Genomic DNA, 12,695 nt, shown 5'->3' with positions numbered 1-12,695 from the left:
ATCAAAAAACAGCGCTGCGCCAAAAATCATTAATAAAGCAAAATATTGTGATAAAAGTCCATCAATGTATGTAGAATTGAAAGTGGTTCAGTATCAATATCCACCATCCGTGCATATAACCAAATAGTGTGCTCAGTGCTCCTTCACCACCTGTGCAATCAAGCCTCTAACCTCACATTCTGACCTGTGTCACCAGCGGGTCAGAATAAGCAGTTCCCCTCGGGGGATGATCGCGGTCTGATGAAACCCCCTGGCTGTGTGCTCTAGGCTAGCGCCCAAATCCTCATTCTCGGTCCACAGTATGTTAGGAAATAAAAATCAGAATCGAGTGCTCTCTATTTATAGTCCATGTTTTATTAAAAAAGGTTAAATAACTCACAAATAAAGCACTTCAAGCCGTGCAGCATTCAGTGTGTCTCTCGTGATGTGACATTGACAGACAGGCTCCACCCCCTATACGCATTACGTCATGCATTGACTTCCTCGGCAGGAGCGCTGAGCACACTATTTGGTTATATGCACGGATAGTGGATATTGATACTGAACCACTTTGAATTCTACATACATTGATGGACTTTTATCACAATATTTTGCAATATTAATGATATTTGGTGCAGCACTGTTTTATGATTTTAAATTGATACCGGTTGGCACATTTTCTTTCAATGTATGCCAGCATAAGGACCTGTAAAAAATAAGGTATGTGAATGGGATTAGTTTATACTGGTGCATTGAACTGATATACACTGGTTTCAAATAGAAAAAAGAAAACAAGCCCTACTCTTTTCAGTGCAACACATGGTAACACGTGTGTCAGTGCAACACAACGCACATCAAAGAGCAGCAAACACAGCAGACCAGCACAAGTTTGGCTCTTCTGCTGTGCCCTAAACTCTTTGCATGCTTCAGGAAGCGAGGAAAAAAGTGCATGTGAAAATGCCAACATGCCAATGGACATTACTGCATATGTTTTTACCTGTACCCAACGCACACTTTGAGTTGTGAATGGACCCAGAATAAAACACTTTTAGTCCCTAATTTTACTGCCTTGACTTTCAATATTGTTTCAGTGGTGCATATATTTTCCATATTTTTGTTAACATATAAGCTTTTTCACATTATAGCTAATAAATTAATATATAGAACAGGAGTAGAGGTGAATGAGCTTAAAGGAGGCCCAGTTATTCTGTAGGGTGTGAGATGGGTAACATCTGGTATGTATTTCAGTATCTAAGGCTACATTCACATCTTGGCGTTGCTATTACAGGCGTTTTTATGGGCGTTTTTTCATGCGTTTTTATGGGCATTTTTGCAGGCGTTTTACAGGTGTTTTTACAGGCGTTTTTTGTGCAGGCGTTTTTAGATTGACTAGAGACCAATGGAAAACGCCTGCAATCTGCCCAAAAAGAAGCTCATGTACTTTTTTTGAGCGTTGGGCGTTTTGCTCACAGCGTCAAAATGCTCAGATGTGAACAGAGGCCATTGAAATGAATAGGATTTGTCTTGTTGGGCGTTTTGAGAGCTGATCCTAGAGCAGAAAAACACCCCTAAAACGCCTACATGAGAACGGAGCCTTAGATCTATAAACACATTTGTTTAAACAAAAAAATGTGTAGCACCCTACAAGGTAGGTGCTAGGCAAAGTATAGTGGGCCTTGACTGCCTAACAGCAGGGCCATGATTTTTAGCTGGCTGTCATTAGAGATGTCCCAAACTATTCGCCGGCGAACATCGCTTGTTCGCGTTCGCCGCGGCGGGCGAACATATGCAATGTTCGGTTCACCCCTATACATAATCATTGAGCAAACTTTGACCCTGTACCTCACAGTCAGCAGACACATTCCAGCCAATCAGCATACCCTCCCTCCCAGACCCTCCTACCGCCTATAAAAAAGCAAGGACAACATCCATCTTAAGCCTCGTACACACGCACCGATTGTTGGCCGTAAATTTTCGGCCAACGTCCGATCGGCCGATTGTCGGCTTGTTAGTATGATACAACCGACTGTGACTTTTCGGCCGAACAAAATCTGGTGTGCATGCTATAAAATTTTTATTGGCCGTCAGCAGAATGGGCGATTGTTCCTTGTACAGATTTCGGCTGACAAAAATGTAATGATCAAGACTGGACATGCTCAGAGAAGAAAAAACACACGAAAAGTAGACATGACATAATTTCTGCAGTCGGTTGTTGTTGGCCGACAAAATTCGTGTGCAGTCTAGAGCACATTTCAACCAACACAACAACACTGGACAAAAGACGGCCGATCGGTCGGCCAACAATCGGTGCGTGTGTACGAGGCTTTAGATTCATTCTGAAGCTGCAGTGTTAGTTAGAGCAGGGAGAGTGCTGCTGCTGCTGAATTAATAGGGAAACTGTTAGCTAGGCCAGTGTTCTGTGTCCACTCCTGCTGTAAGGACAGCGTCCTGACGGCACCCCAAAAAGCCCTTTTTAGGGCTGGTACATCAGTCTGCTTTTTTTTAATATATATATATATATATATATTGCAGTTGCCTGCCCGCCGTGTGTGAGAGGCCACAGACCCACAGACTGTACTGTGTGCACACCACTCATATCGGGTGGCACAGTACTTTGCAGTTAAAAAAATCATTTATTTTTTCCTCTGTCATATAATTGCAGTTGCCTGCCAGTGAGTGTCAGGCCCACAGACTGTACTGTGCCCACTGCCCACCACTCATATACGGTGGCACAGCACCTTGCAGATAAAAAAATAATTTATTTTTTCCTCTGTCATATAATTGCAGTTGCCTGCCTGTGAGTGTCAGGTCCACAGACTGTACTGTACCCACTGCCCAACACTCATATAGGGTGGCACAGCACCTTGCACGCAAAGTACCACTAATCTAAAAAAAAAAATGACAGGCAAAGGCAGGCCATCCAGCAGGGGCCGTCGTGGTCTTGGTGCTGTGATTTTTTTTGGCCCTAGAATAATGCCCAGTGTTCAGAGGCCACGTACCCTGAACTCGAAAAATTCTGAGGACATAGTTGACTGGCTTACACAGGACACGCAATCTTCTACAGCTTCCGCTCGGAACCTTGATGCATCATCCTCCTCCAGCTCAGCTTCGGGCACCACTCAAGTTACCACTCGCCCGCCCGCCGGCACCACCAACTCTAGCACCACAGCTTCACTTGATCTGTCAGAGGAGTTATTTACACATCAGTTGGAAGAAATGAGTGATGCGCAACCATTAGTGCCAGAGGATGTAGATAACGGGGAGGATATGTCTCAGTCAGGCAGCATTATACACATGGATGTACGTTGTGATGATGATGATGTACCTGCTGCAGCTGCCTTAGCTGAGTTGCCAAATACATTTGAAGCGGCTGATGATGACGATGTGTCCGTGGATGTCACGTGGGTGCCTGCTCGAAGAGAAGAAGAACAGGGGGAAAGTTCAGATGGGTAGATAGAGAGGAGGAGGAGATGAGTTGGAAGCAGGTGGAGGTCATCGCAAGGAGATAGTGGCACAGTCAGACAGCATGTATCGGCACCCGGGGTCAGCCAGACAGCACGCCAATCAACGCAAGCTGTTGCCACCACCAGAATGCCGCCATTGCAAAGCTCAGCAGTGTGGCATTTTTTTTTGTGTGTCTGCCGAGTCGTGGGAAGTCCAACACCCACCTAGGTACAACTGTTTTGCGAAGGCACATGATCTCACATCACAAACGCCTATGGGATCAACACATGATGAGTACAAGCAGCACACAAACTCAAAGCCACCATCCTCCTCCTGGTCCAGCATCTTCAGCCACGTCAACCACTGCTGTCCTCCTTGCCCCCTATCAACAACCCTCCACTCCACCTCTCATCTTCAGCAGTTTCTGCACCAACTGGAGATCGGCAAAGGGGTGTGTGACAACAGAAGCAATTTGTTGGCGGCATTGAATTTGGGCAAGTTGACACGTGCCGTGCATGGCACATGTGTTGAATCTGATTGTACAACGCTTTGTGCATAAGTACCCAGGCTTACAGGACGTCCTCAATCAGGCCAGGAAGGTGTGTGGCCATTTCAGGCGTTCCTACATGGCCATGGCGCACTTTTCCGATATTCAGTGGCGAAACAACATGCCAGTGAGGCGCTTGATTTGCGACAGCCCGACACGTTAAAATTCAACAATCCTAATGTTCGAACGCCTGCTCCAACAAGAAAAAGCCATCAACGAGTATTTGTATGACCGGGGTGCTAGGACAGCCTCTGCGGAGCTGGGTATTTTTTTGCCACGTTACTGGACGCTCATGCGCAATGCCTGTAGGCTCATGCGTCCTTTTGAGGAGGTGACAAACCTAGTCAGTCACACCGAAGGCATCATCAGTGACATCCTCCCATTTGTATTCTTCCTGGAGCGTGCCCTGCGAAGAGTGCTGGATCAGGCCGTAGATGAGCGTGAAGAGGAAGAGTTGTGGTCACCATCACCACCAGAAACAGCCTTATCATCGCTTGCTGGACCTGCGGCAACGCTGGAAGAGGAGTCTGAGGAAGAGGAGTTAGAGGAGGAATGTGGCTTTGAGGAGGAGGAACACCAACCACAGCAGGCATCCCAGGGTGCTCGTTGTCACCCATCTGGTACCCGTGGTGTTGTACGTGGTTGGGGGGAAGAACAGACCTTCAATGAGATCAGTGAGGACAAGGAATTGGACATGAGTAGCTCGGCATCCAACCTTGTGCAAATGGGGTCTTTCAAGCTGCCATGCCTGTTGAGAGACCCTCCTATAAAAAGGCTGAAGGAGAACGACCTGTACTGGGTGGCCACGCTACTAGACCCCCTGTATAGGCAGGAAGTGTCTGAAATGTTACCGAATTATCGGCAGTCGGAAAGGATGCAGCAGTTCCAAAACAAGTTAAAAAGTATGCTTTACACAGCATATAAGGGTGATGTCACAGCACAACGGAAATCTAACAGGGGAAGAGGTGAAAGTAATCCTCCTCCTACCACGACCACGCCGGCAAGGACAGGATGCTTTACAGACGTGTTATTGATGGAGGACATGCAGAGCTTTTTAAGTCCTATGCATCGCCACAGCCCTTCGTGGTCCACCCTCAGAGAACGACTCGACCGACAGGTAGCAGACTACCTCGCCTTAACTGCAGATATCGACACTCTGAGGAGCGATGAACCCCTTGACTACTGGGTGTGCAGGCTTGACCTGTGGCCTGAGCTATCCCAATTTGCGATAGAACTTCTGGCCTGCCCCGCTTCAAGTGTCCTGTCAGAAAGGACCTTCAGCGCAGCAGGAGGTGTTGTCACTGAGAAGAGAAGTTGCCTAGGTCAAAAAAGTCTAGATTACCTCACCTTTATTAAGATGAATGAGGCATGGATCCTGAAGGGACTGACAGTGGGGGATGCATTTGACTAAAAAAGGCCTGATGAAATGCCTTGGGCTAAAAATGGTCCACAAGCTGCTGCATTTAATCTCTGCATGCCGGGTGACTTACGTGACGTCTCCGCCACCAACTACGGTTCAAGCCGCAATGTTTTAGTTCACGTTCTGCCTGGAAAACATAGATTTTTCGGCCGCTGCTACAATACCTACTTTTTCAGGCATGTGTACATGCCTAATTTTTCTGGCCTCTGGTGCTACACTGTGACTGCAAAAACAAAACACAAAAAAAGGCACATACATGTGTCAATTCCCCTTCGTGATCATTACCTTGTTGTGGTGAAGGGGCTTGCGTATCACAATGAAGCGATCACCTCTAGGAGTGTGTTGGCAATGTTGGCACACCCCAGATGATAAGGTCCTTGCTTCATTGTGAACAGACCAAAAGCGATCGGATGGATACTTTTTCATAGAAAAAACATTAATTTTTTTTATGATCATCTTAGGTGATCATTAAAGCCTACTAGGCCAACAATGGGCCCACACTGCAGAATCATTGTTTTCTGGGTCACTTCATTGTCACTGAACTACCTCAGCACGACCATAGGCTTTGAAAAACCGCCAATCTCCTGCAATCTCCCAAACGTGCGCATGAGCACAGTCATCACTACACCAAGATTGACGCATAGAGGAATACAATTTATGTCATGAGTGTGTCAACTATTGACAACTCTTTGTGGTTGTCTAAAATCTATTCGATACACGTCCCCTGATAGGGGACGTAACAGAGTTAAACTGATAAGAATAGTACTACTTAACACACCACTCATATAGGATGGTACAGTACATTGCACGGTGCACGCGCAGTGCCCCAAATTGGATGTAAGAGGACAGACCAACCATCTTTTTCCATCTCCCGGTTCCTAAAATTCCATACACCGTGCCCCTGATAGGGGACGTAACAGGGATTAAACTGATAAGAATAGTACTACTTAACACATCACTCATATAGGATGGCACAGTACATTGCACGGCGCACGCGCAGGGACCCTTGGTGTTGTACGTGGCTGGGTGGAGGAAGAGACCTTCAATGATGTCAGTGAGGACAAGGAACGGGACATGGCTAGCTTGGTATCCAACCTTGTGCAAATGGGGAGTTTGCGGTTGTGCAAATGGACTGACTGACTGTTAAACGGGGAGTTTGGTCTGTCACTGTGAAGCGGGCGTAACCCTTACACTACCTGATCGATACAACATCGTACCTGATCGTATACACACACTGGATGTTTTAAAGCATGTTATTCCAAACAATTTAGGAATGTTAGGTGATTTATGCCCTTTATGGATTAAAACCCGACTCTGTGTCAACTACGTAATTTTCCATGGGAGTTTTGCCATGGTTCCCCCTCCGGCATGCCACAGTCCAGGTGTTAGTCCCCTTGAAACAACTTTTCCATCACTATTGTGGCCAGAAAGAGTCCCTGTGGGTTTTAAAATTCGCCTGCCTATTGAAGTCTATGGAGGTTCACCCGGTTTGCGAACATTTGCGGAAGTTTGCGTTCGCCGTTCACGAACGGAAAATTTTATGTTTGCGACATCTCCAGCTGTCATGTCTCCCAGGTGTGGCTGCTAAGAGGGGAGTCTCCCCACTGGCTCCATGAGAAGATTCTCATTGGGCAGTGGAGGAAACCCAATCAGAGGCACATTCAGGCCTGTATCTACCCCAGAAGGAAGATTCTGCCGCAGAGGATTCTGGGAGTGGGTATAAGTTTGAGGGGAGCAGCATCTTTGGCGGGAAGCAGAGCCCCAGAAGGGAGAGTACGTCTGTCTCTCCTCCTGTCAGAAGGATCGGGTGTCTCGGGTGGCTTGCTTGAGAGTACAGAGAGAGAACTGAGCTGAGCTGCAGAGAGGATCCGGTGTGCCGAGAACCAGCAGAGAAAAAGGGGTTCAGTTCCAGGAAAGCATTCCAAGTTCATGAGTACTGTGAACTACCCTTGGGGGTCTGCCTAGCTTAGAGATAAAAGTAAAGGGTAGATACACAAGTGTGCCCAAAAATATTGATTGACTAACAAGATGAATTATATCTTTGATGACATATTTATATTATATGAATCTTTCAATATTCTGTACCCTCTGCATAATCAATATGCGAGTTGCTGTGCTCATGTGCTAGGCTAAAAGATTCCATCATTCCGTTCCCCACCAAATGTATTTATAATCAGTTTCCTTTTACATATTTGTTCTGTTTTTTACACAGAATGCTTCTACCACGGCCGTGATGAGGATGCACCCGTTCTAATGTACCTACAGATAAATAAATCATCAGACCCAGTAAATTATACCCTACTACTCCTTTATTTATTTATTTTTTTAATATGGGGTTAATCCGCGCCGCTGTCTTTCCTTCGCATTGGTCGCCCCCCTGTGGCATTCCCCGGCACACAAAGGCCCCGCAGTGCATGCTGGGGCCTGGAGTCTGGGCGGCCTCCTCAGACGCTCAAGGGATCCGGACATCTCTCTTGACGCCATGCGTCCCTCGCTCGCGTCTGTTGATGGGAATCTGTACATCTCCCTGCGGCGGCCGCCCGTCCCTGTGTCGGCGGTTATGTGATGTCCGACGCCACCGAAACAGTTGTGTGCGCCGACACTGAACGCCGCATTTACCGGGGGAGCCTCCCATGGATGGATCCCCTCTTCCGCATTTTTTTTTTTTTTTTTTGCGGGACGGGGTCATGCCTCTGATTTTCCAGGCAGGATATGGCCAAATTGGGACACATGGGGACATAGGTGGGCGACACCATACCACAGGTGCAGTCACTTCCCTAATTTAGGCAAGTATCCATCTGAGTGGCATATATATGCACTTAGGCTGGCCATACACTATACAATTTTCTTATTCAATTTCCTTTAGATTTACCTTAAACTATGTAGTGCAAGGGCCTGCCTGATTGCATACAAATTGAAAGTGTTTAGGTTTGACCCTATATTACATGGTTTTGGTAAATCTAAAGGAAAGTTGAACTTTCTTTCATGTTTAGCTTAGAGGGGACCACTCCGGTGAAGGTCCCTGGGATCCAGGAGCTATGTAGCGGTAAAGAGGGTGCCTAGTGAGAGGACCCTGAAGTGTTAGAGGGGGTGCCTAGTGAGAGGACCCTGAAGTGTTAGAGGGAGTGCCTAGTGAGAGGACCCTGAAGTGTCAGAGGGAGTGCCTAGTTAGAGGAACCTGAAGTGTAAAAGGGGGTGCCAGCGGTTGGGCCCTGAAGAGTTAAGTGTAACATGTGCAGTGTGCAGCACAAGCAGTTACAAGGAGCTACCTCAGTCAGTGAAGGGCTGGAGGGAGCTGTTCACTGGACTTTTGAGCTAAACACAGTGTCAAGAGTCAAGTGTATTACAGTCCTGGATCTTCTGAGTTAACCTGAGTGTTAAAGTCGAAGTTCTAGCACAGTTCAGCAAAACAGTATCTTCAAGCGCCAGAAGTGTTGGTCGGCATTCAGCTGGCGTCAAGACAGCACTAACAGGCATTTTTCTGTAAAGAGTCCCAGTTAAACCTAAGTGAGCCAGAGGAGTATGCCACTCATTCCCTTCTCCCATCCCCATTACAAAATAAACAAAACAAACCAAAGATGCCGGAATGGTCATTGTCTCCAATCTCACACTTGGGTATTCAGCTTAAATGTGTTGGAAGTGTTACCGGTAACAATAGCAGACCCACATCAGGCCAAATGCCTGGAAAAACTTCTACATATGTTAAAAAAGAATCCTAAAGGAAATACATGCAAATGCATAATTGCATTTATAGTGAATCCTGCCAAAAATCCAGTGCATTTTAAAGATTCTCTGTTCCATGCCTGTGATGCACTGAAATCCTAAGCACTGCTATCAGCCCTGCCCAACTCACCTATGTAGACTACAGAAACGCCCTCATGTTGGAGAAAGGTGTAGAGAGGGAGGTGTTCTGTAGTCCTAACAAACTTCCTGTTCTAGGGTGACAACACTGCTTCTTCATAAATACAGTACAGCGAATGAGTGTTGTCACCCTAGTACAAATACAATGATACCATCAGGATAAAGATAAACAATTCTTAAAAAAAACTAAATGCAGACATCCCATTTAATGACTAGAAGGTTGCAATATATAAAATGTTTGTTCTTTGGCTTAGGTACACTGGATACACTCTAACTTTTACTACTATTAATGGATTGTTAAACTGTTCTGTTATGGCCACATTAATATTATTCTATATAATTTACAGTATCTCTATGTTCTTTTCAGAGGGCCATTGCCCCAGCCCAGGGATCCCCATTGGTGCCAGTAAAGTTGGTACTTCCTATCGAATTGAAGACAAAGTGATCTATGAGTGCCAGAATGGACTCAAAATGTTTGGATCGAAGACAAGGGAATGTAAAGAGAACAAGAGGTGGTCCGGATCAGAACCATCCTGCAGAAGTAAGATAACTAAGGCAAAGTAATACTACTGAATGATAGAACACGTATGTAAATTGTAATTCCTATCAAATAGTTCTCAGGGGTTCCAGCAGTGAGATCTCCTTACTAAAGGTCCTGGCTTTCTCTTGCCCTCCATGATGAAATCTAGATAATATGATTGAGTGTTCTGTACTTTTGGGATGTTTTTATTGCTCTCTGTTACACCATTGTGGAAACTCAACTCACTGCCTGTGTGGTCTTCAACACAGAAAATCAGGGGAAAATGTCCTACTATGGGCACAGAAAGTAGTTAATAGTGAAACTGATCCTTACAGTCACTGCACCCTTCTCACCCATATATTAATAGGACCTAGACTGTTCATTGCCAGACTTTGGAAACCAAAATCCCCACTTTGAATTCTTTGAGTTTTTTAATATATGGCAGATATTGTCCTATGTTAATACGAATGCATGGTTTTACTACCTTTTTTATATATTTTTGTAATAAATAAATCTTGGTACCAATATTTCCTATTTTTTTGCTATTTTTCCCATCTAGCTCAAAAACATATCATGGTACACAACCCTGATCTCAGATGTACTTTTTTGTGATAAGCAGTACCCCAAATTACCAATAAGGTCCTTCTAAGTGAATTTTTTGTTGCCTTTTTTTCTGGATTCTCTCCCTTCCCACTGTAATCCTTACCTCACCTAACCTACCCTTCTCCTTTCTCCCTTCCCTTACATAGTTACATAGTTTGTGAGGTTGAAAAAAGACATCAGTCCATCCAGTTCAACCTATGATGTGTGTGTGTGTGTGTGTGTGTGTGTTTGCTGTTAACCATATATTGTATACCCCTGTATGTTGTGGTCTTTAAGGTGCCCATCTAATAGTTTTTTAAACTATCGATGCTCCCTGCTGATACTACTGCTTGTGGAAGAGAATTCCACATCCTTACTGCTCTGACAATAAAAAACCCCTTACGTATTTTAAGGTTAAACCGTTTTCCCTCTAGTTTTAGTGAGTGGCCACGTGTCTTATTGTATTCCCTTTCTCTGAAAAGTTTGTTCCTTATGCTAGGGTCGCCAGTACAGTATTTGTACATTGATATCATATCCCCCCTCAAGTGTCTCTTCTCCAGAGAGAATAAATTCAGTGCTTGTAGTCTTTCCTCTGAGATCTGAGATCCTCCATACCCCTAATTACTTTTGTTGCCCTTCTCTGGACTCTCTCCAGTTCCAGCAGATCCTTTCCGAGGACCGGTGCCCAGAACTGGATGGAATACTCCAGATGTGGCCGGACCAGAGTCTTGTAGAGTGGGAGAATAATCTCTTTATTTCTGGAGTGAATCCCCTTTTTTATACATGCTAGGATTTTGTTGGCTTTACTTGCAGGGGCTTGGCATTGCATGCCACTGCCAAGCATGTTGTCCACTAGTACCCCCAGGTCCTTTTCCATCTTAGATTCACCCAGAGGTTCCCCACCTAGTGAGTAGCTTGCTTTCGTGTTTCTGACGCCCAAGTGCATTACTTTATATTTTTCAACATTAAACCTCATCTGCCATTTAGTTGCCCACCCCATTATTTTGTTCAGGTCCGCTTGTAAGGTTTCCACATCCTGCATAGAATATATTGGCATGCTTAGTTTGGTATCATCCGCAAATACCAAGATTGTGCTAGAAATCCCCTCCTCTAGGTCATTTATGAATAAACTAGACATTAAGCCTGTTAAATTAACGGGCGCTAGAACATATGTGGTCAAATATTTGTAAAAACAGACTTGTTCCAGTAAAGCGTACTTTGCTACTAAAGTCAGTTTGCTTATAAATGTCCCTTTAATAGCGTGTCTATGTTCTGCAATTTTTTTTTTTACAGTAATGCACCTACAATCGCAGATTTCATTCAGGTGTGTTTTGCGTCTGCAGTCTTTCTTTTTGCAAATGTCCCGTTCAAAACATGTCTTTACTTTTCATTTTTTTGTAAGGTTTCGCAATCACACTCGCAGATTTTCTGTAGGCGTACTTTGCTACTAAAGTCAGTTTGCTTATAAATGTCCCTTTAACCACTTAAGCCCCGGAGGATTTGGCTGCTAAAAGACCAGGGTTTTTTTTGCGATTTTTTACTGCGTGACTTTGACGGACAATTGCGCGGTCGTGCGACGCTGTACCTAAACAAATTTCACGTCCTTTTTTTCCCACAAACAGAGCTTTCTTTTGGTGGTATTTGATCACCTGTGCGATTTTTTGATCATGCGCTATAAACAAAAAAAGAGCGTAATTTTTGCAAAAATAACAATATTTTTCACTTTTTTTATATGAAATTCCCCCCAAAAAAAATGTAAAAATCAAAATTTTTTAACATTTTCGGCCAAATTGTTTTACGCTACATATGTTTGGTAAAAAAAAAAAAATCGCAAAAAGCATATTTTGATTGGTTTGCGCAAAAGTTATCGAGTTTACTAACAAAGGGAAAGATTTTTGTCATTTTTGGTGTTTTTTTTTTAACGAGTAATGGCGGCGATCTGCGATTTTTTTTGCGGTACTACGACATTGCGGCGGACAGATCGGACCCTTGAATGACATTTTTGACACTTTTGGGGGTACTAGTGACATTACTGCAGTAATCAGTGCTATATATATGCACTGTTACTGCAAAAATGACACTGGCAGGGAAGGGGTTAACTTTATTGGACAGGGAGGGGTTAAGTGTGTCCTAGGGGCGTGTTTCTAACTGTGCAGGGACATGGCTATTGGTGTAAAAGCAAAGATCAACGGTTCTACATAGTAGAACCGTCTGATCTTTATTTTTACACCAGGGAGAATGACGGGCGGCTTGTTTACATAAGCCGCTCCGCCTTTCTCCCTTCACAGGAGCGATCGTAGTGTGACCGGCGGACATTGAGTCCGCCGGACACACGCACTGAC

At 44.7% G+C, this 12,695-nt stretch overlaps 1 protein-coding gene across 1 annotated transcript in view; it reads left to right on the top strand.

Moving 5' to 3' along the window:
• Positions 1 to 12,695, top strand: part of LOC309559995 (complement factor B-like) — a 230,250-nt gene that overhangs the window by 40,479 nt on the left and 177,076 nt on the right. Inside the window, exon 4 of the mRNA XM_082263476.1 lies at positions 9,619 to 9,792. Coding sequence (XP_082119602.1) covers positions 9,619 to 9,792 — 174 coding nt within the window. The remainder of the gene's footprint in view (positions 1 to 9,618; positions 9,793 to 12,695) is intronic.

Source organism: Pelophylax lessonae (genome assembly GCF_965119305.1).
Source record: "Pelophylax lessonae genome assembly, chromosome: 7".
In the NCBI taxonomy this organism is placed as follows: Eukaryota; Metazoa; Chordata; class Amphibia; order Anura; family Ranidae; genus Pelophylax; species Pelophylax lessonae.
Note: the sequence above shows the minus strand (reverse complement) of the source record. Positions and strands in the feature narration are given on the sequence as shown.